General features: G+C 50.6%; 1 protein-coding gene across 1 annotated transcript in view; it reads right to left on the bottom strand.

Moving 5' to 3' along the window:
• LOC105470826 (transcription elongation regulator 1 like) overlaps positions 1 to 23,187 on the bottom strand; it is a 232,771-nt gene that overhangs the window by 47,889 nt on the left and 161,695 nt on the right. The window contains exon 7 of the mRNA XM_011723087.2: positions 7,384 to 7,538. Within this exon, the coding sequence (XP_011721389.1) occupies positions 7,384 to 7,538 (155 nt within the window). The remainder of the gene's footprint in view (positions 1 to 7,383; positions 7,539 to 23,187) is intronic.

Genomic DNA, 23,187 nt, shown 5'->3' with positions numbered 1-23,187 from the left:
CAGACGTCCATCCAAGAGGAGGCTCTGAGGAAGTCATCATGCGTCCAGACAGGGCGAAGGTGGGGGCACAGGAGATGGATAGGAGAGAAAAGCAAGGCATTGGAGGGAGAGGGAACAGGGTGCAGGAGACAGGGAGGCTCTGGGTCTGAAGGATAGCCAAGACGTGTTACAGGTGCGATGCAGGCAGCGTGCAGCAGTGGGTCAATCTCTAACATGCTTATTAATGCACACACAACAATATCTATGTATTTTTAAAATGTGTTGTTTTTTATGCATTTGCCAGAAAGGCTATGCATATGTGCGTGTGTGTCTGTGTGTCTGTGTGTGTGTGTGTGTATCTGTGTCTGTGTGTGTCTGTGTGTCTGTGTGCGTGTGTACGTGTGTGTTTCTGTTTCTGTATATATATGTGTGTGTCTGTGTGTGTCCATGTGCTTGTGTGTGTGTGTCTGTGTGTGTATATGTGTGTGTATCTGTATGCATTTGTGTGTGTCTCTGTGTATGTGTCTGTGTGTGTATATATGTGTTTGTGTGTGTGTCTGAGTGTGTTTGTAAGTCACTGAGTTCAGGGAGTGTGGCTGGTTGCATCAGGTAGTAAAAGTCCTGAGTCTCTGAGCCAAATGCTTTCCTTTCTGTGAGTGGTGGGGAATATACCTAATTTTGTCAGTCGTCTTAGAGAGGGTAGGCACAATCTTTGGTAGAACTTACTATGGAATCATAGGAGCCGAATGTTGGTGCGTAAGGCAAATTTGCATTCAGATGGGATCCTTGGCACACCTAAACTTCCCACTCATCACATTTCTTTCATACACAGACTGCACCCTACAAATACAGAGAACTACAGTTTTGGTATCTGTGGGTGCCTGGCTGGACCTGCTGGTGGACCCAGCCCCTGCACAGCCAGGCCTCTCACCTCCGGTGCAGGTGACACCCCCACCCCTGCTCCTGGCAGGAGCTCAGCCCCACAGAGCCCTGCTGCTGAGTGGCCCTGGGCTTTGTGCTCTGCCCTCTCTGATGGGGCCTCCTGCTCTGCATCCTGTCCAGTGCCCTACCCCGCTTGCTCGGATCCTGAGTCCTGAGGAGGATGGGGCTCGGTAGGTTGGAAGGTGGTGTCATCCTCCCTCTCCAGGCAGTTGCGCTCAACCCTGTGAGCTGGATGCAAACCCCAGGTCACACATTAACCTCGGGTCCCCCCCATCTAGGCAGCACTCAGGCTCAGCATCTTCGTGGAAAAGTCAGTGCTCTCCCAGGACTGTGGCTTTCCTGGGCACAAAGAGGGGCACAGTCCTCCTGCATGGTCCGGGACCCCAGAGAGCACCTTGCAGGGGCTGGGCCAGAACTCATCTACAGGCAGGCAGCTGTGCGAGGAGTGCCCAGGAGGCAAACAAGGGCGGGCACCGGGATGAGATACGGAGCAGGAGCCCTTGGCGGAGAGGGCAAGGCACATGGCTCAGGGCAGCAGGGTCTTGGGGGATGAGCTCCTGCCAGGAGAGGTGGTGGGGGTACCGCCTGTGCTGAGGGGCGAGAGGCTGGCTGTGAAGGGGCCAGGTTGGATCCGCCCCACTCCACCAGCAGGTCCAGCCAGGTGCCCGCAGATGCCAAAACTGGACTTCTCTGTATTCCTAGATCACGTCCTGCGTGTGAGAGAAATGTGATGGGTGTGAAGTTCAGGGATAGAAAGAGCCGTAGCAGAGCTGCAACTGCCCCGATTAGGAGACGGACCTGATGTGGCCACTTTGCTTTGCTAGGCCTGGGCTCCCAGCCGAACTCAGGGAGGACATTCTGGATTTGGTCAATAATGGGGACCTCTTCGTGGCCACTTGGAAATGCCATAGCACAGGTGCCGTGATCACAGCAGGGCTTCCCCGAGCCTTCCACGCCTTGAGGCTCACTGTCCCCAGACAGCCCCAGACAGCCACCCTCCACCGCTCTCAGCTCAGCCACAAGCACACCTTCTTCTTCCCGCCTTAGAGCTCAAAACACACCCTTTACCTCCCCTCTCCACCTCCTGGGGTCCAGTGTGAGTGACCATGCCTCAGGGAAAAGCCCCTGGCTGGTGCGCTGGGTCACCCCACTCCACCCATCCATTGTTGCTTGTTTCTCTTCCCCAGTATGCAAGACGTGGCGCTCCCTGCCCAACATCTGCTCATCTTTGGTGTCCTGTGTCCAGTCCAGTGCTTGGCCAGTCACCAGTCCCTAAATAAAGGACTGGTTCAGAAGAAAATGAACTTCCTCTCTTCCCTCCCTTCCCTTGCTCCCTTCCCTCTTTCCTTTCCTTTCTTCCTTTCCTACTTCCCCTCCCTTCCCTTTCCTTCCTTTGCTCCTGGCCCCGGAGGTGGGTGGTGGCTTCATGTCTTAGGTCCTGGGGAAACTACTCTGAAAAATGCTGTTCTAGCGTCTGTCCTTCTCCACCGAATCCACTGGTGCATCCAGGAGCCGGGCTCGGCCCCTGCCCTGCCCACCTGGCCTCCCGGAGCCTGGCTCGGCCCCTGCCCTGCCCACCTGGCCTCCCGGAGCCTGGCTCGGCCCCTACCCTGCCCAACTGGCCTCCCGGAGCCTGGCTCGGCCCCTGCCCTGCCCACCTGGCCTCCCGGAGCCTGGCTCGGCCCCTGCCCTGCCCACCTGGCCTCCCGGAGCCTGGCTCGGCCCCTGCCCTGCCCACCTGGCCTCCCAGCTGAGGCCAAACACAGCAAGCTGAGGGGTGAGTGTGATCAGAGCGTCCTAGAGACTCCCCCAGCTCACTCCTTCCCTTGCACCGGCTGCCCTGCGAGCTCCACCCTCACACTCAACTTCCTGCACGGTCAACTCGGGATTCTGCAAGGAAGAGACACCTGTCGCAGCTCATCTGCTTCATCTTGGCATCATGTTACAGAGACTAAACAAAGTGGGCACTAAAATGGAGCTGGTTCATTCATTGAACCACCTGGTTCATAAAAGCCACCTGGTTCATTCATTGTTCAAAGAGGAGGCTCAGGGCCTGGAGGCCAGCAGAGGGTGCCGTGACATGAAGGCCAGGGTTCCTCCCAGAGAGCCTGGGGCAGGTGGGTTCCAGGTGGGCAGAGCCTTCCACATTGCCCGGAATCCTCATGGACAGAACCACACTAGCTCACCACCCTCCAGGGCTCTGGCATTTGTGTTTTCAGCAGCCCTGGGTCCCCCCAAGTGCCCCAGCCACCTGGGGCCCTGGATGTCATAGATCCAGTGTGCGCTGTCTTCTCGGACAAACAACGCTGGGGAAAGTGACCCATTCACGAGTCACAGCTGTGTTTACTCACCGGACAATTTTACAGCCTACTTGGTGAAATGAATGTCATTGTCAATTTACATTGGTCTTGAATATAAATATCTAAAGTGTTTATAGAGCAATTAAGTCCAGTGAAGTTCATGTCATCTGCCTGCAAGCTAGGGAGGGACAGTGTTGAGTGCACAGCTGCTGCCTGGTGAGCTGGCACAAAAAGTCACCTGTGTCAATCACAGGCTCATGGGGGCCTGGCCAGGCTGCCCTCAGGCCTGGCATCAGACTCGCCAGGGTGCAAATCCCCATTCCCCACTCAGTAGAGGCGTGACCCTGGGCAAGTTAACTAAGCTCCTTTTTGAAATTCCCTCTTCTGTAAATCAGGCATGGGTCACAGATTAATGCCTCCCACCAATGCCCACATCTGAATCCTGGAAGGTGTGCATACCCTGGGCTGCCTGGAAAAGGGGATGGAGGTTGCTAAACAGTTCCCCTTGAGGTGGGAGACCATCCTGTATCATCCAGGTGGCCCCACAGACCACAGGGACCCTTCAGAGTGGAAGCGGGAGGCAGAAGGGCCAGAGTCAGAGAGAGAAGAGAGAGGCATGAAGATGGATGAGGGGGCCAGGAGTCAAGGAAATCTCCCCTGAATCCCCTGGAAAGACACAGCCCTGCCGATGCCAGTGAGGCTCTGCTTAATGTCTGCCCTCCAGAACTGTAAGATCATCACCTTGGGTGACTTTTATCCCCGTGGTGATCATTTGTTACAGCAGCAAGGGGTCTCCAATGCTGATGGCATCTGCTGCGTGGGACTGAGGAGGGGAGTCAATGGAACCAAGTGTGGGGGTTGCACACACCCAGGGTCCCACCCAGTGGTCCCTCCCCTCCCCAAGGCAGTGAGAAGGCCCCTCTTCACTTCTTACCCCAGGGCTCCCGGTCCTCCTCCACCCCTGGGAGGCACTAACAGGAGACAGCCAGGCAGGAGGAGAGGCCGGGGTTTGTATTCCCTCTCTCTCCCCCACCTCTCCTCCCTCCACCCCAGACGAAGAACCCAAGGTCCCCAGCTCCAACACTTCCCACCAGGCTGCACCAAATGTCCCAGTAAAGTGACAGGTGGCCCCCGTGGCCAGGGCAGGCAGAGCAGGCCAAGGTGGCCGGGCTGCAGGTGCACGGCCAGATGGCAGGGGAGTTTCTGCCGTCTCTAGCAAGAGAGGGTTCGGCTGCTGCAGGCGAAGACAGCGAGAGAACCGTGCCTCTGATAGGCCTGTGAAATGTGGGCACAGGTGGGAATGCAACAGCCAGCACCCTCCCAACTGAAGTGTCGGTAAGATCCCTGAGAACGGCATGGCATGGTACGGATGGGGGTGAGGGTGAAGCCTGGCACTTCTCATTTTCCTCCAGTTCTACTGGCATTTATTCTCAACTAACAGCACAGTTACTACAGCGATAAAAAATCTGGATGCTCTGCAAGGTAATTAGAAAATAATTCAAGACTTCGCTCGAATCCTTCAGCAGTGCTCACAGAATGAAAAAGCGGCCTCTTCCCTTATCTGCGGAATGACGAACGTCTCAGCACTTCTGGCGGTGCTGCATCCTGCATCCCACAGCTGCCCAGCGCTGTGAGCCACAACTTCCACGTCTCACACCCCCACTGAACACACACACACACACAGACACACAAGCTCACACATACACACAGACACACGAGCTCACACACACACACGCCGCTGAGACCTAAGAGCAGTTAAATGTTGTAGCCATTTTACAAAATTCTTCTATTTCATTTGCCTCTTGAAAAGTAATGGGTGTCGACTGAAAGCGTAATTGTCCCATTTCAGACTTCAAATAGGTATGGATATATTCACATCGACAATGACTGATAGTTGAACAAAATGTGAAAAACAAAACTCTCCACCCAGAGCCATCTCCCCTGGAGCTTGTTTTCATCATCAGGGTTAAATATCGGACGAGCCGCGATGAACGTCAGCCAGGGAGAATGCCAGTCACTCCTGATGGCTGCAGGCCATCAACTCTGCTCCCTGATCATTAATTAACCCTCCAGAAACACCTCCTGTCCTAATTGTTTCGCTGCAAAGCTCTCTGAGTGCATTTTAGGGAATTAGAAGTTGTGCTCTTAAACATCAATTCTACCCTGGCAACCGGAAGTCGAGAATCGAAGTCATTTGCATATCCTTAAGATTCAGGTTAAAAAAAAAAAAAAGACTGGTTGAAGACAAATCTCTTCCTCTCTTTATATGAGGAGGGAAGTAAGATTAAAAATCGTTTTATAACTACATGTAATTTTGTAATCACATGTCTGTCTACTAAGTAGAGTACTTAGGTCCACCATAATAAAATGGGTATCAGACAAAACACCATAACATGCTAAATCTAAATTAATCAGGTATTTCTGGTTGTTAAACCTTAACTCTCTACTTTTCAGAGTGTTACATGAGATTCTTGTTAAAAGAAGGAAATGGAGCATGGAGCTCTGAGCCAGGTAATCCAGGCCCCTGTCGTCTACCCACAGTCCGGGCGAGCCCTGAGACAGCAGGTGGCCCAGTGGGGGCGTTTGCAGACGCCTCCCTACCTCTTTTCGGACCTGACCTGATTTGGTCCAAACAAAAGAAATGAGAGAGCAGCTATGCATTGCCTTTAATAAGTTCATTTCTTTCTCCTTACTACCAATTCTTTTGGGGAAGAAAGAAACAGCACCCAATTATCTACAAGAACGCAAGTTAAAGAAAGGACTGAGGAATCTGCCAGCGTGATCTGTCTTTGCCAAGCAAATAAAATCATCGTCAGGACAAACTGTGCCTCAGTGTTTCTCGTGGGGTCTGAGGGTGTCGTGATTTCCCAACTCGTGCACCATCCTCTGGTCCATGAGTAGGAGCCTTGAGAGGGTGCTTTCTGTAACGATTTTAAAGCACTCTTTCAGGCCCCCTTTTCATAATGAATGTGGCCTGATCAAAGGAGGAAACACAATCGCCAAATTCAATCTTCACTGTCCCTAAATACAGCAACATTTTACAGATTTAATTCCATATGCACCTTGGAGATTTTTCTTTTCCCAACATGCTGATTCAGTCTCTGGAGAACGCTGTTACTATTTTAAGTGGAGTAAACATTTTAAACGTGAGATCTCTCAATCTTAAAAGACTATCGCCATGTCTCTTACTATGGTTAAAAATGCTGATAAAACTTCTATAATACTGTCTTCTAAAGCTTCAGGCAAATACCTCTGGATTTGACACGAAGTGTGAATTGCCGTCATCTAGTATTAGCCTTCAATGATGTGTAATTAAAAATGCCACTATGAACCCAATACCACTATGAACCCAATAGAATTCCACACAAAACTAAAACAAAGAGCCAAGCTCCCATTCCACCGGCCTGGCCTTGCAGCCAGGCGTCTCTGCCTCTCAAGTTGGCGGAGAGCTCCTGCTCTCAAACATCTCCAGTGGAGTCAAGACTGTTTGAATCCACATGCTGCGGGAGGAGGGCTTTCCCTGAGCAGCAGCTAATAAAATATGTATTAGATCTAATCGGAAAAGATCCTTTGTGAAAATGCTAAAAGTTCCTCTCTGTTTCTTGGCAAAACAAGATTTACAGGCATTGTCAGAAACAACCGCCTCTCCAAGCACCCCATTCCTCTACGGCTGAAGAGAATCTCTTCCCCCGTCCATGACCAGGGTTTTATCGAATTGAGGCATCCATCCAAACACAACAGCAGATCGATGTGGTGCAAAGGTCTAAAGTGAATGTAAGGTGGAAGAAAATACACTCCCATCAGTGTACATCTGGTCTCTCAAGGGGCGTTCATAAGACACTTGGAACAAGAATAAAATGCCGGGTAACAGTGATGCTGGATGGAAGCTTCAAGGGGCTGATGGAATGAATGGCTCTCTCTGCATTAATCACCTTACGTGATGCAAAAAGACAGTCAGAGCTGACCGCTTGGAAGGATCAAGGTTTCTGCAGGAAGTGCCATAAAAACTTGATTACTAAACTCTGCAGTCGTGCACAGGATTGATTCCTTAATAGTCAATTTTCAACATAACCAAGAAGAAACATGCTTTCACTTTACATTCATTAGAAATAAGCAGCTTAAACACTTCAAAGGAGATGTAAATAACCCAGTGCTTACTTACTTGCTGGTGCCTCCAGCTTGCGTTTGTGGGGCGGGTCCTCAATGATCCTGTTGAGGTCTCCGCGGTCCTTCAGGTCCATGGGCTTCTCCCAGACAGACAGGTGCATCGTTGGGTTGAAGAAGAAAACTCGGTCATCGCCCGTCCACACCACACACCTGTTCGAGTGGAAAAACTCATCTCAGTGGCTGTCAGAGACACTGAATTAGAAAGTCATTAGCATGAACTCTCACTGAAAAAGCCCCTCAGGACTGCAATCCACGCATTTGCGAAGCTTGTTTACAGACAATATGAATGCTAAAGACAAAGCCTGCCTTTTTAGGGGGCCTTATGGATCTGATTCATTTGATTAACAGGTAGACATTCTCATCACCAGCCTTAGACCAGGAAGAACACCAACATTCAGAGAAACCAAGCAGCTCATGAAGGTCACATGCGGGCAGAGCTCTCTCCAGCCCACCAGCTGTCTCTGCCTCAGTGAAATTCCATTTCAGATGCAGAGCACTCTGGGGCACCTCTGGCCCCGGTTCCGGCAATGGAGTAATTTGGAGAGTGGCTCCCTACACTTCCCCAGTCAAGCTCTGCATGGCCGTGAAGCAATGCGCACGGCCACAGCTCATTACCCTCCCACAGCAGCAGCATTAAAAGGGCTGCTTTCATTAGCAACCACAGCCCCGGTGTCCTGCTCATTTGTGGATGAGCAAATAATGAAGATTTGTATTTTCATAGATGGAAATTGAAGATATCTAAAAGGAATCATGTGCCATTTTTAAACCCCTTATCTGTGAAAAGTTATCAGAAAAGATTAAAAAGGAGCTTCTGCACAGCAAAAGAAACTACCATCAGAGTGAACAGGCAACCTACAGAATGGGAGAAAATTTTTGCAATCTACTCATCTGACAAGGGGCTAACATCCAGAACCTACAAAGAACTCAAACAAATTTACAAGAGAAAAAAACAAACAACCCCATCAAAAAGTGGGCAAAGGATATGAACAGACATTTCTCAAAAGAAGACATTCATACAGCCAACAGACACATGAAAAAATGCTCATCATCACTGGCCATCAGAGAAATGCAAATCAAAACCACAATGAGATACCATCTCACACCAGTTAGAATGGCAATCATTAAAAAGTCAGGAAACAACAGGTGCTGGAGAGGATGTGGAGAAATAGGAACACTTTTACACTGTTGGTGGGATTGTAAACTAGTTCAACCATTATGGAAAACAGTATGGCGATTCCTCAAGGATCTAGAACTAGATGTACCATATGACCCAGCCATCCCATTACTGGGTATATACCCAAAGGATTATAAATTATGCTGCTATAAAGACACATGCACACGTATGTTTATTGCAGCACTATTCACAATAGCAAAGACTTGGAATCAACCCAAATGTCCATCAGTGACAGATTGGATTAAGAAAATGTGGCACATATACACCATGGAATACTATGCAGCCATAAAAAAGGATGAGTTTGAGTCCTTTGTAGGGACTTGGATGCAGCTGGAAACCATCATTCTTAGCAAACTATCACAAGAACAGAAAACCAAACACTGCATGTTCTCACTCATAGGTGGGAACTGAACAATGAGATCACTCGGACTCAGGAAGGGGAACATCACACACCGGGGCCTATCATGGGGAGGGGCGGGGGGAGGGATTGCATTGGGAGTTATACCTGATGTAAATGACGAGTTGATGGGTGCAGCACAGCAACATGGCACAAGTATACATATGTAACAAACCTGCACGTTATGCACATGTACCCTACAACTTAAAGTATAATAATAATAATAAAAAAAAAAATGAAAGGAAGAAAAATAATGAGAGGGAAGGAAAGGAGAAAAGTCCCTCCCTAAGGAATGTGGGGCCCGGAGCCTGCGGCATGGAGGTGCATGGAAGATTCTGCGCTCTGACACTCTGGCCCCGCACTGTCCCCATGAGATAAAGGCCAGCAAGGCCGGCTTGGGCTCTGGGTTTATCCCCTAAGTGGTATCAGGGTGCTGTAGAGATTGAGGCCTGTGCTGGCACCAAGGTCTGGTCTAGGTGTGGACCCCCCGGGAGGTTCCCCTGGGGCAAGCTCCCTCCCCTCTCTGGGCCTCAGCTTCCTGCAGTGACCTCAGAAGGTCCCTCTGGCTCCACAGGCCTCCTGGGACTTTTCAAATGTGCGGGAATGAATGGGTGAGAACACCCATGTACCCACCTCTAGCTATTGACTTCCCTCTGAGGGAGGCTCCCGACCTGCTGGGCACTGACTGGGTCCCCAGTAGCCCACTCACGCCTCACTCCGGCCAGCCTAGCACAGGTTCTGGAGGAGCTATGGATCCGTGTCAATAGAAGCCACTCTGTTCTGCGTGGAGAAAATTACTCCACACTTCACTCAGCCAGGCACGTTCCATGGGCCAGGCATAGGGCTCAGGGCCTGGGGCCCTCCATGTTGGCAACCCTGGGCAGACCAGGACCCTCCCCAGAAATGTCCCTGAGAAGATGTGCCGGGTCCACTACTCAGCCCAGCCATGTTCATGAGTTTGGGAGCCAAAATGATGGCCCCAAAGATGTCCACGATCCCCAGAACAGGTGTGCATCACCTTACATGGCAAAAGGTCTGTGCAGATGGGATTAGGATCCTGAGGTGGGGGAATAGCCTGGGTCATTCAGGTGGCCCCAAGTGTAATCACAAGGGTCCTTCTAAGAGGAAGGCGGGAAGATCAGTGAGGAAGAGATAGGAAGATGGAGGCAGAGGTGTTTCACACAAACACACTCACAGAGACACACACAAACACACATACACACAAACAGACACACAGAGACACACATGCACACATATACATATACACAGAGACACACACATACAGAGACACACACATCAACACACAGACATACAGAGACACACATGCACACATACACATACACACATGCAGATATACACACATAAACACAGACACATACACACACAGACACACAGACACACATGCACACATATACACACACACCGGGACGCACATACACACAGACACACAGAGACACATGCACACATATACACACACACAGGGACGCACATGCACACATATACACATGCACAGAGACACACACATGCAGACACACAGAGACACACACACATACAGACACACAGAGACACACATGTACACGTAGACACACACACAGAGACACACGTGTGCACACACACGGAGAGAGAGAGAGATCAGGAGATGACTCGCCTTGAGGCTCAAGAAAGGAATCACGAGCTCAGGGTTGCAGGGGCCTCTGGAAGATGGAAAAGGCAGGAAATGGACCTCTCCAGAGGCTCCAGAAGGATCCAGCCCTGCCCACACCCTGACTTTAGCTCAGCGAGACCTGTGTCAGACTTCTGACCCTCCCAACTGTAAGATAATCAATGTGTGTCGCTGGAGCCCTGAGTCTGTGGGAGACAAATCAATGGGCTTCCCTGTCGGGGCCACTCTGTCCTGAGTGCCAGCATCTGGGAGCCCTGACCCGAACCCCAAGTGTTGTGCCTGGAGGCCTTGGCCACAGTCAGCCTGGTCATTCATGTGGGAGAATATGACCTGCCCTTCTGCCTGGCAAACTCTGCAGCTCTAACTCTGCCCTTGACCTACCAGGTGACCCTGAGAAGGTCGCCTCCCCTTGCTGGTGGCCTTACGCCCTCAGCGCTTCAGGTGGGGAGTAGAATGGGAATTTGCTTTACCTGAACAGTCCACCCCACTAGGGAAATGGACCAAGATAGAGAGTATCACACTCCCATGCCAGGCCCTGCCCTCAGGGAAGGCAGGCTCACGGGCCCATGGGGCGCTGCCCAGGCCCATGCTGGAGGCTGGAGGATGAGGCTGGCCAACTGCAGCAGACTCCATGCCCAGGTAGTTGGATCCTTTCCTGCTCTCAGATCAGGCAGACCCTTGTTCCAGGAAGCCCAGGTCAGGGATATCTGACCTCTGGGACCTGCAGGGAGGCTGTGGGTATGCATTTATGGTGCAGAACCCGGCTAGCATAGAAGTTTTTATTGAGTCTAAAGCTGAAGGTAATTACACGGTGCTGTAAATTATGCACAATTCAGCTACTGCATGAACTCTGCAGACAGTGTGGGCCAAAAGGGAACATAAGCCCAGGGCAGGGACTGACTCCTTTCCTCCAGACGCAGACCTGGTGATGGCCTCCTCCCCAGGTGGACCTGTGAGTGAGTGGGCCACATGCAGAGCCTGTTATTAGCTCCCCGCGAGGCCTGGGCTCTTCAGGAACGGTTAGGACGTGGATGGTTTTACTAGTGTGACACTGGGCTCTGTCTCCCAGTACCCCCCTTGCAAGGAATGCAGTTAGAGTCATTGATGGGACCCTATTGCCAGCAGGAATGTAGGGAGTGAGGAAACCCTGAGCCCACCTCCTCATGCTGTATGTCTCATGCCCGGTGTGTCAGGACCAGAGCAAGCCCAGCTCTGGCCCCACATGGGCTTCAGAAGCTTCCATGACTGGACAGTGGCTGGAAAGGCAGCTCCAAGCCTGAAGCTCCTGGCAGCAAGAGGGCCCATTTCTAACAGTATTGCTTGGAACGTTTTTTCATGATGTTTTGCTGCAACTGGCCTCAGTGGCAAATCCTAGAAGCATCCTTGGCTCTCTGTGATCCTCGCTAGCCACTTAAGACTTAAAACCTGTTGTGTAGACCCACGAAGGTCTCCTCAGGAGCCTGACCTCACCTGGAGAACACAGAACAACTCACTGTGACGTGGGTACAGCAGAGAGACCTGTTGACCACCATGTTTCCGGCAGGAGGCCATCCTGCCCCCACGGTTCTATGCACACCAGTGATCTGGGCATAGCACCCCAGCCTCCAACAGCCTCACCCAGAGCTGGGGGGATCTGTGTGCTCCTCTAGAGTCACTGAAGTGTGGGGATGCTCAGCCAAGGGCCAGATGCTCACTGAGGCATCTCCAGTTCACTAAGAGCTGCTAGGTGCAATGTCAGGCATTCATACTGCATTCCACAAGCAACAGGGCCATGGGAGAATTATCCGGAAGCCAGAGGTGTTGGGACACAGGCTCAGACTGGCTGAGTAGCCTCATCCAATCCCAACCCTCCCACTGGCTTGGGGAGCTTTCCTAACCTGGGAACTCACCAGCTTTCCTGAACACCTGGGGTGAGTCCTGATGAGGGCCAGAGGACAGGGGGAAGAAGAAGCTGAAAGAGGTGAGAGGATGACCCATTGCATGGCAGGGACCAGTAAGAGCTCTGTTCTGCCCACTGCAGAGTTTAAGGGAAACAGGACTTCAACTTTGGGCCCTGATAGCACATGTGGATCTCCTGTTACCCTGCACTAGGCTGAGGGCAGGTCAATGGCTGTATGAGTCCATTCTAACATTGCTATAAGGATATACCTGAGACTGGGTAATTTATAAAGAAAAGAGGTTTAACTGATTCATAGTTCCTCATGGCTAGGGAGGCCTCAGGAAACTTACAATCATGGCGGAAGACACCTCTTCACAGGGCAGCAGGAGAGAGAATGAGTGCCAGCAGGGGAAGTTCCAGACACTTATAAAACCATCAGATCTCATGAGAACTCACTCACTATCACAAGAACATCATGGGGGAAACCACTTCCATGATTCAATTACCTCCACCTGGTCCCACACTTGACATGTGGGGATTATGGGGATTATGATGAGGTGAGATTTGGGTGGGGACACAGAGCCAAACCATATCATTCTACCACTGGTCTCTCCCAAATCTCATGTCCTTTTCACATTTCAAAACCAATCATGCCTTTCCAACAGTCCTCCAAAGTCTTAATTAATTCCAGCATTAAACCAGAAGTCCAACTCCAAAGTCTCATCTGAGACAAAGCATATCCCTTCCACCTATGAGACTGTAAAATCAAAAGAAAGTTAGTTACTTCCAAGATACAAATGGGGGTACAGGCATTAGATAAATTCTCCCATACTAAATGGGAGACATTGGCTAAAACAAAGAGGCTATAGGCCCCACACAAGTCCAAAATCCAATAGGGCAGACATTAAGCCTTAAAGTTCCAAAATGATATAATTTGACTCCACATCTCACATCCAAGTCATGCTGATGCAAGAGACATGCTCCCACAGCCTTGTGTAGGTCTTCCCCTATGGCTTTGCAGGGTACAGCCCCCTTCCTGGTTGTTTTCACGGTCTGGTGTTGAGTAATTGTGGCTTTTCCAGGTGCATGGTGCAAGCTGTAGGTGAATCTACCATTCTTGGTTCTGGAGGACAGTGGTCCTCTTCTCACAGCTCCACTAGGCAGTGCCCCAGTAGGGACTCTGTGTGGGGGCTATGACCCCACATTTCCCTTCTTCACTGCCCTAACAGAGGTTCTCCATGAGGGCTCTGCACCTGCAGCAAATTTCTGCCCGGACATCCAGGCATTTCCATACTTCTTCTGAAATCTAGGTGGAGGTTCCCAAACCTCAATTCTCGACTTCTGTGTACCCACAGGCTCAACACGTGAAAGCCACCAAGGCTTGGGGCTTGCACCTTCAGAAGCAATGGCCTCAGATATACCTTTGCCCCTTTTAGCCATGGCTGATGCTGAAGCAGCTAGGAAGCATGGCACCTTGTTCCAAGGCTGCACAGAGCAGGTGGACCCTCCTAGCGCCCTCCAGGCCTGTAATGGCAGGAGTTGCCATGAAGGTCTCTGACATACCCTGGAGACAGTCTTCCCATTGTCTTGATGATTAACATTTGGTTCCTTGTTATTTATGCAAATTTCTGCAGCTGGCTTGAATTTCTCCCCAGAAAATGAGTTTTTCTTTTCTATCACATGGTCAGGCTGCAAATTTTCCAAACTGTTATGCTCTTCCTCCTCTTGACTGCTTTGCCACTTAGAAATTTCTTCCACCAGATACCCTAAATCATCTCTCTCAAGTTCAAAGTTCCACAGACTCTAGGACAGGGGCAAAGAGCTGCCAGTCTCTGCTAAAGCATAGAAATAGTGACCTCTACTCCAGTTCCCAACAAGTTCCTCATCTCCATCTGTGACCACCTCAGCCTGGACTTCATTATCTATATCACTATCGATGTTTTGGTCAAAGCCCTTCAACAAGTCTAGGAAATTCCAAACTTTCCCACATCATCCAGTCTTCTGAGTCCTCCAAGTCGCTAGGAAGTTTCAAACTTTTCCACATTTTGCTGTCTTCTTCTGGGCCCTCCAAACTGTTCCAGCCTCTTCTGTTACCCATTTCCAAAGTTGCTTCCACATTTTAAGGTATCCTTATAGCAGCACCCCATTCCTGGTAAGAATTTACTGTATTAGTCTATTCTCACAATGCTATAAGGAAATACCTGAGACTGGGTAATTTATAATGAAAAGAGGTTTAATTGATTCACAGTTCCACATGGCTGGGGAGGCCTCAGGAAACTTACAATCATGGCAGAAGGCACCTCTTCACAGGGTGGCAGGAGAGAGAATGAATGCCAGCAAAGGAAATGTCAGATGCTTATAAAACCATCAGATCTCATGAGAACTCACTCGCTATCATGAGAACAGCATGGGGGAAACTGCCCCCGTGATTCAATTACCTCCACCTGCTCCTGCCCTTGATACATGGGGATTACGGAGATTACAATTCGAGGTGAGATTTGGGAGGGGACACAGAGCCAAACCATATCAGTGGGTCTGGGCGGGTGAATTCATTAAGGGGTCCTGGGCAGGCGTCAGTGTTAGTGGGCCTGGGAAGAGGTGCAGCAGAGTTGAGAGTCCCACTGAAGACTCCCAGACACTAGGCTGAGTGGTGTATGAGGATGCTAGGTGTTTGGCCTCTTCTAGCAGAGGGAGGAAAGGACAGGGCTGCCTGGCTTAGACTCATCTCCAGTCAGGGCAGCAGGACCCACCTGAATTTCCCCGGATGTCCTACTTTCCACAGAAAACCAAAGCACATTCACCAAAGGCCAGGGCAGTGTGAGGAAGCTGGATTCCCTTGCTCCTCTGCTGGGCCACTCACCCTAAGCCCCATGTGCTCATTCCCTAGAGAATCAAATGCACTGAGACCCTAGAAACCTGTGTTCCAGAGTCCTGGTGGAATGCTCCAGGCAGCCCTATCCACTGGGCCTCATCATTTTCTCATCGACTTTCTGAGGGATTTTCCCAGCTGGCCTCCAGCTTTGCTGTTAACTTAAGAAAGAGCTTTACATTTGGGGACTTATATTTATTCAGCCAAATTTTCCCCAGATCCTAGGCCAGCATTTGTTGTAAGTGCAGTGCCTAGGGATGCACTGACTCTAGGTCCCTGGTTCTCAGATGCAGAGATGCCCAAGGTGCATCCCCATGCTGGGAGCAGCTAGCACAGCATCCTGGAATGCCCCAAAGTGTGAGGAAACAGCTCCCAATTCCCAGCGAGGAGTGGAGCTAATTAGGACTTGGTAAGAGATTACACCCAGGAGGAGGCCGAGCGATGGCAACTAACACGCCACCCATTTATATCCAGGCCACAAAGAGCCCAGCTCCTGAGCCCTGGGGAAATGCATGGAGTTGAACCAGAGCGGGTAGCTGGTAAATAAACGCAGTTCCCCCGGAGAAATCCACCCATCCACTCGTTACGGTTGGCTTCCACTAGACAGAGCCAGCTGTAACAGGCGGAATTGATTTTATGTACCATTTTATGCCCATTCTAAGTAATATGCATGTGTTCCCCTCCTTTAATCACACTTTATAATTTCTGGATACCTGCCATATTCCCTTTTCTCTCTAACTGTCCCCATATCCCAGAGGATATAGTTAGTGCATCAGAGTTATTTAAGTCTGGTTCAGTACATCCACACCAAGCAGCCGCAATATCTGAAGACCTGGGTTTCACTGAACGAACACTGAGGTTGTTGCTTTGTCATATGAAAGGATTCCCACACTCATCCTGCAAATAGCAGGACCCCAAGCTTCAAAATCAGCTGGCTGGTGGGGAGGGACTGCATCCCTCCCAGTCCCCCGCTCCACAGAGGCTCTCCCTGTCTCCATCTATCTTTCATCCCTGAGTGCCCTGTGCCAGGAGCATCCTTGGGGATGGACAGAGCCACACACACAGGGCTGAGCTCTCAGAATGAAAGGGCTGTGCCCAGTGCCCTTTGCCATCTTCTCTCCCTCTCCTAGTCCCTCCCCACCTTTTCTGGGGTTTTGTATCTGGGAAGGGCCTGACCTGGGCAGGACTGAGTGGCCCGGGCCCATCCACCTGGCAGCTGCGTGAGGAACTGGGGCTTATAAGGACTTCAGGAGGAGTGTGTGGAGACCTCCCTCCCGCCTTTCTTCCCTCCTGAGTAGGTTCTCCAGCCCAGCCGTGTCTGGTCGTGGTTCCCACCACCACCAACCCTTAATTTGAGAAGAAGGTACAGATATGCAAGACAAGGACACGAACATGCACAGATGTGCTGTTCTGGGGCCGCAGGGGCAGCCTGGGCCGGGCACCTGCCAAGTGACCATGTGGCCTCTCCGCTTCAGGCCATGGGTCCTCTCGCTATCCTTTCTCGAAAGTTGATCCGGCTTGTGACGTTCTAGACAGAAGGTGCTCCAGGCGCTGGTGCCTGCGGCACGGTGAGTCCAGGAGCCTGGGGACACGACCTCAGCCTCCCAAGAGCACAGGCTTCCCTACTTCCTCCTTTGAGGTAAAAAGACACCAGGAAATAGCACCAGAGAGAGGCTGGAAGTGAGACGGCGGACAAGCTGGGTGAGGACGTCCCTGCACTGCACCAACAACGGTGGCCTCTTGGCTGAAAACAAAATTCCCCTTGCCCTGGGCTTAGGTGTCTGTGCTCCTAAAGGCATCACTGTTAACTTCTTGGCATAACTCTTAAAAGATTTTACCAATCCATCTTTAGTTATTTCACATAAACGGATTTTGTCATTGTTAAATAATGAGCCACAGGGAAAGACCATTATTCCATAGTCATGTTGAGCCGAGGCCACTCGGGGCCCTGCCAGCTCTGTCCAGCCTTGCAGCGCAGACGCAAACCCCCGGAGTCTTGCCGGGAGGGCAGCCTCTGGCCCAGACAGCCTCTGAGAACACAGGTTTCTGCCGAGAGCTGGGCTCTACCCGGGCTGGGGGCTGCCAAGAGAGCCGGTCTTTATGGAGCTGGAAAGGGGTGTCACCCTGCTCTTGCACCCAGCAGAGTCCCAGCTTTCTTTAAACCCAGGGACTCATCCGATTTCTGATCTCCCCACCAGTCGCCAGTCGAAGATGGATAAAACTGCTACCTGCCCCATAGAGGCAGCGGGCTGACAGCACGTCCGGGAGTCGGTGGCTGCCTGGGGATGAAAGCAAGGTAGCCTGAGGACCAGGGAAAATCAGCCCAGAGGGAACTGGAGGTGGCACTGCCCATGGCCCACCCCCCACTCCATGAGCTGCTCCCTCCAGACCTCTCAAATGTGAGCTAAATGGCAGCTTCCCCGCCAACTCCTCCTCCCTCACTAAACCACACTGACATTTACTTCAACATTAGAGTCCCTTCCTCGACAAGTGACACCTCCTGTCCCTTCTCTGACATAATAAAAGACTCAATTATGCAAAAGGGCTGAAGTGACATTTGGTTTCTCTTAAGTACTACTCAGTCAAGGAAGACCGACGCGATGTCCCTCAGCCTAGCGAGTGCAACCGCAAGTCAGGGGACGTGCACCGGAGAAACTGACTCAGTCTGATGTGACCGAGCCCTGCATCTCTCTTAATCACCATAATTTCTAATAACCTTTTTCTTCGTGAACACCATCCAAATGTATGATGCCTTGGGAAACTTTTCCTTTCTTTTTGGAAAAGTTCTACCAACTTCATCTCAGAACATGATTTTGATACTAGTTTTTCAAAAGTCAAACATGCTCAATACCTGTATTTAGAAAATCCAGATAAACAATTTTTAAATATCATGCCCAATAAATAATTATGAACTAATACAAAAAGATGTTACCCACAGGTACTGAAATATAAAATGAAGTCAGAATTAAGGACAAGTCATTAGCGTAAAATCAGGAGAACCAAAGCGTATCCCCGGGATTTGAAAATACAAAACAGCCCTTTGAAAGATGCTCACACCTACAACAGTTCACAAATCACATTTCTAGGATGGTGTCTGCCGCAGCTCTTACCTCTCCAAGGCAGAAATGCAGAATCAGCCGCTGGCTTTTGGACTGGACACATTTACTAACATCAGAGGAATGCACCATACCCACTTTGATAATGTGCCCCGTACTTCTTACCTTTCAATGACTTTTGCCTCTTAGGATAAAATGTGAATCAGCTTTGCTAGAAAGTGGCGCCTTCTGACACTGTCAGCTTCCTAAAGTGCACTTTCATATCTTTCCAAGCCATCTTAGAAAGAACTTTGATCTGTGCTATTAACAGACCATGACATAAGACCTGCAGTGTAGCAATCTGCATTTTTTAGGAAATAATATAATGTTAAAACCAATATTTAATATATAGTTTTTAATTTTTACAAAAAATAGCTAACTACTTGTAAATCTATAGTCTTTTAAATAATTTTAAGATGCTGATTAATCATAGTTTTTGACATTTATTGTCATTTAACCCAAAAGCTATGGATTTTACACTTTGTCGAGCAATTACTATTGAAATTTTCCCATGTCATCAACTCTCTAAAAACCTTTTTATTGCCAGTAAGTGGGAGTGGTTTAATTCCCTCAAAATTACTATTTGTGTCTAAAGCCAAATCGCAAAAAAAGAAGATATAGAAATTCCTAAGGAGACTAATATAATGCTATTCTACTGTTAACACGCCTGAACGTTTAAAGAAGATTTGAAAAAAAAGTAATTCAAATTCCATTGCAACTATTACCATGACACCTTCTCTAGAGGAGGATCGGATTTCACCTTGTATGAAAGTAAATGCATGGTCTTCATTTCCTTTATCCTCCTTAAAATACCATGCCAGGGACATGGTATCCTTGAAACTACCCAGCAGGAGAATGCGGAATAGGTTTTCAGATAGCAGAGTTGGCTACAGAAGTTACTATGAACTTCGACACCAATTTTAATGGTTAAACTGGCCCAGGCCGTTAGACAAGAGTGGGTAGATGGCCCTTCATTTTTATTCCGGTCAGGGTGTTAATTTTCCATTTCTCAAGAGCTTAGCATTACATTAATGCCTTCAAGGAGGCCCTGCGTCTGGCCACTTCTCGGCAGTGAGAAGAGCAGAGAGAATCCCACATAGTTAAGAATAGCTAAGGATGCCGCCCATCTACTGCTGGCATTCCGTATAGATTCACTGAGCTCTAGCAGGGGGCATCAGCTCCTGCAGGGAACTGGAGAAACATCACCCTCTGCTCTCATCACTTTTAAACCAGTTTCTACCACCTCATTGCTTTCTAAGATGCTTTCCCCAGAGCAGACGCAAATCAGAAAAATGCTGGAGGAGTTTCACCTTTGAAAGTGAGTTTCTTCCCTGTAACTGCACACGGGAGATGGAGGGTCTTATTCACTCTGCTGTCTTCTCAAACACTCCATTTCTCAGCCCCAGTTTTATTCAAAATGTATTTAATAACTACATGAAAAAGTTAACCAAGAGTAAGACTAATTTGATTTTTGTTGCAGATGTGTTGAGTGGATTCCAAAACTCCTTACCTCCTTATCATCCCAATTCCAGCTGCCCCCAGATGGCTCTGTGATATGCAAGAGGAACTCTTTCTGAGAATACTTTAGCCCAGTCTGCTTGGCTGGTCCACCTATGTGGAACCTTCTAGAAGCCAGGTTTCCTTAGGAGAAGGTTGAGGTCTATACTTACGTAGACAGCGGAGCTAATTCTGGGATCTGGCCTGAGCTGGCAGCCTGGACCACCACCCCTGCCTGGCTGAAGGTGGCCTGGTCTCTGACTGCCAAGTGGACCATTGCAAAGAGGATGCGCGGTCACGGGACAGACAGAAGGAGACTCCCTGAGACACGGGCAGCAAGCTCTGGGCTTGGCCATGAGAGGGAGGAGAGTCATCTGGAGCCATCGGAACTTCCTCCGCTGCCGTGCCTGCTAACCCCGCCACCAGTTCAACTGACAGTGCCGGTGGGGTCCCCCAGGTGACCGTGAACTGGCCTTCTAAGACCTGACCCCTGCCCACCATCCTTCCAACCTACTTCCACTGCAGCCCCAAACCCCAAGCACAAGACCTTTTCCTGCTTTACACTCGGCCAAGATGACCTTCTGCGGGGCAGGCAGGTTCTCACTCGCGGTTGGGGGCCTCAGCAAGAAAAGGGGCAGTGCGTCCTGGGGAAAGGGCTGTTTCTGTCAGCTCAGGGCAAACAGGCAAACTACACTGTGCCCTGCCAGCCATGTGCCAGAGCCTTACAGAGCACTGTGGGCTTGACCTCTCAGTCTAAGCGTTCCGTAGCTGAGATGAAGACCAAGGAGCTCATCTGTTTGGGCAGGGATGGGCTGTTGTGCTTCTGGTAGAAGCTGTCACTGGGGCCTCTCCCCAATGCCTCCTTAGTCCTGGGGACTCTGCCAAGCTCCTGCTGAGACCCCCTGTGGTCTTCTTAGAAAGTTCAAGGCGGCCACAGTGTCTGAGACATTCTCTGTCTGGGCGAAGACACCCTTTCTAAGCATGGGTTGTTTCAAATGGGTGAGGGAAAATGAGACAGATGACAGAGCCCCACTCCTGTCCCTGGAGCTCCCAGTGTGTCTCCGTGAGACCCTGGCTGACTCCGGGGAAAGGCTGACTGCTAGCAAATCTCTATAAGCAAGACAGCAGCAGATAATTCAGCTAATCAAGTGAAATAGGCATAGACCCACCCCCCAACCCCACCCCACAGTGGAGAGAGCTTTTCCTAGACGCAGGTTGCAGTGTGAGGAGAGAGTGCTGTTCCCAGGCCTGTGTGCATCATGCTGACATGAGTGAGGATGTCACATCACGAGGCACACAAAGCCCTCCTTGACAGAGCACACGGCCACGGGAGAAGTTGAGATCTGGAGTGACCCCCTCACTCTGCACTGTCGAGGGTGCCTCCACTTTTAAGGATATGTGCCAACCCACTCTCTGAGGTCTGATGGCGGTCTGCCAATACATCCGTATTCCAACAGCTGCTCAAACAAGCCTAGGCTCTCTCTCCATTCAGGTGGGGCTGAGGTTAGACTAAACATGAAACGAGACATGCAGTGAAGCATCAGCTACCTCTCCATCCTTCTATGATACTGCACAGGTCCCAGCAGGCAAAGCCTAGATCTGATTCAAGCAGTGTGCTCCCAGCGTGAAGCTTCTCCGTCCACTCGCAGGTGTTCGCTCCTCTTGTAACACAGGAGGCGCCCCCTGGGGCTCCTTGGATATTTCCCTCTTGCCCTCATGCTTGCCAGTTAAAGATGACATGGCCAGGAACCCACACTGCACCTCCGCCGTAGTGGCACCAGTCACTGTGCAGACCAGGAAGGCCTGTAGGTCCCGTGGGACCTTGGCTGTCCTTCCTCTGTGATCCCAGGCCCAAGTCCTCACCTACCTTTCCTCAAGCCCGTGGCCCTACACCCTGCCACTCCCTCTGACCACAGCCGCCCTTACCTCCCATCCCCAGCACCCCCCATTCATTCCCTCATCTGCAAGTGCCCCGGGCTTAGCTGCTCCACGCTCAGAAACCCACGAGGACCCGCTAAGTCCTCGTCCTGCGTGGGGTCCGCCCTCCCATGTGGACCAAGCTCCCTCGTTCTGCTCCTGTGCCGAACCTCTACTGCCGCAGGGATAGTGTGCTTTCAGGTGTGATCACACAGCAACCAACAGACTCCCCTACCTATCCACGATTCATCGGCAAAGACCCACGACTGGGAGGGGAGTGCAGCAGCCAGGGAACCGTTCTGATTTGCTGGATCCCACGAAGCCTTGCTCATGGTAACACAATATCGCTGGAGAAGAAAGCCGCAGCTTTCACAGTGAGAAGGCTCTAGTGCTCAAGGTCAAGTCTTCCGGATCCCTGCAACCCCCCAGGGGAGCCTGGCGGAAGCTGTGTGAGGATTCCACAGGGTCTCGGGGAATGTTTCCCAATCCCGCAGTGCAATGTGCAGCAGTTTGCCTGCCTTGGAGACATCGGAGAGTTTGCTCGTAGAAGCTCTCAAACAGTTTGTGGCATCGTCAAATGGACGTGCAGTCACGTGCCGCACAGTGACATTTCTTTCAGCCACAAACCGACAACGCATACCATGGTGGTCCCGTCCGATTATAATACCGAATTTTACCATACCCTCTCTACGTTGGGGTGTGTTTAGACACACACATCTCCACCACTGTGTCACAACTGCCTCCATGCAGTCAGCACCACACGGTCTGCAGCCTGGGAGCCACGGACTACGCCATGCAGCCTGGGCTTGCGGGAGTCCATGCCACCAGGCCCGTGTGAGAGTACCCTGTGATGTGCACAAAAGGATGTCAGATGCCACTGCCCGAGGATGCGTTTCCAGAACATAGCCCTGTCGTTAAGCAGCACAGGGATGTATATGGTCTTTGTTCCAGATGATTCCTGACACAGAGCTTCCCAAACTCTTCGAATTTCCTGAGCAAGGACAAGTCCCTGATGCCTGAGGCTGCACAAGGAAATGATTTCAGGACGCCTGAGCAGCTTCAGGGAGGGTGCTGGTCTCCAGAGACACCAACCGCGCGACCGAACGGTTGCCACTTTCCGCCCTGCCCAACCCTCTGAGTCTTCTCACTTGGCCAATGATTTCATCAGTCATGCCTGTGTAGTTACATCTCTGCTAAAGTCCTAAAACAATGAGGTTCCGAGCGTTTCCAGGCTGGTGAACGCTGCAGCACTGGGAGGGTGGCTCGGGGGAGGCCCAGAAGCTCAGTCAGGTCCATACCTTACCCTGA

This window comes from Macaca nemestrina, chromosome 9 (genome assembly GCF_043159975.1).
Source record: "Macaca nemestrina isolate mMacNem1 chromosome 9, mMacNem.hap1, whole genome shotgun sequence".
Lineage (NCBI taxonomy): Eukaryota > Metazoa > Chordata > Mammalia > Primates > Cercopithecidae > Macaca > Macaca nemestrina.
Note: the sequence above shows the minus strand (reverse complement) of the source record. Positions and strands in the feature narration are given on the sequence as shown.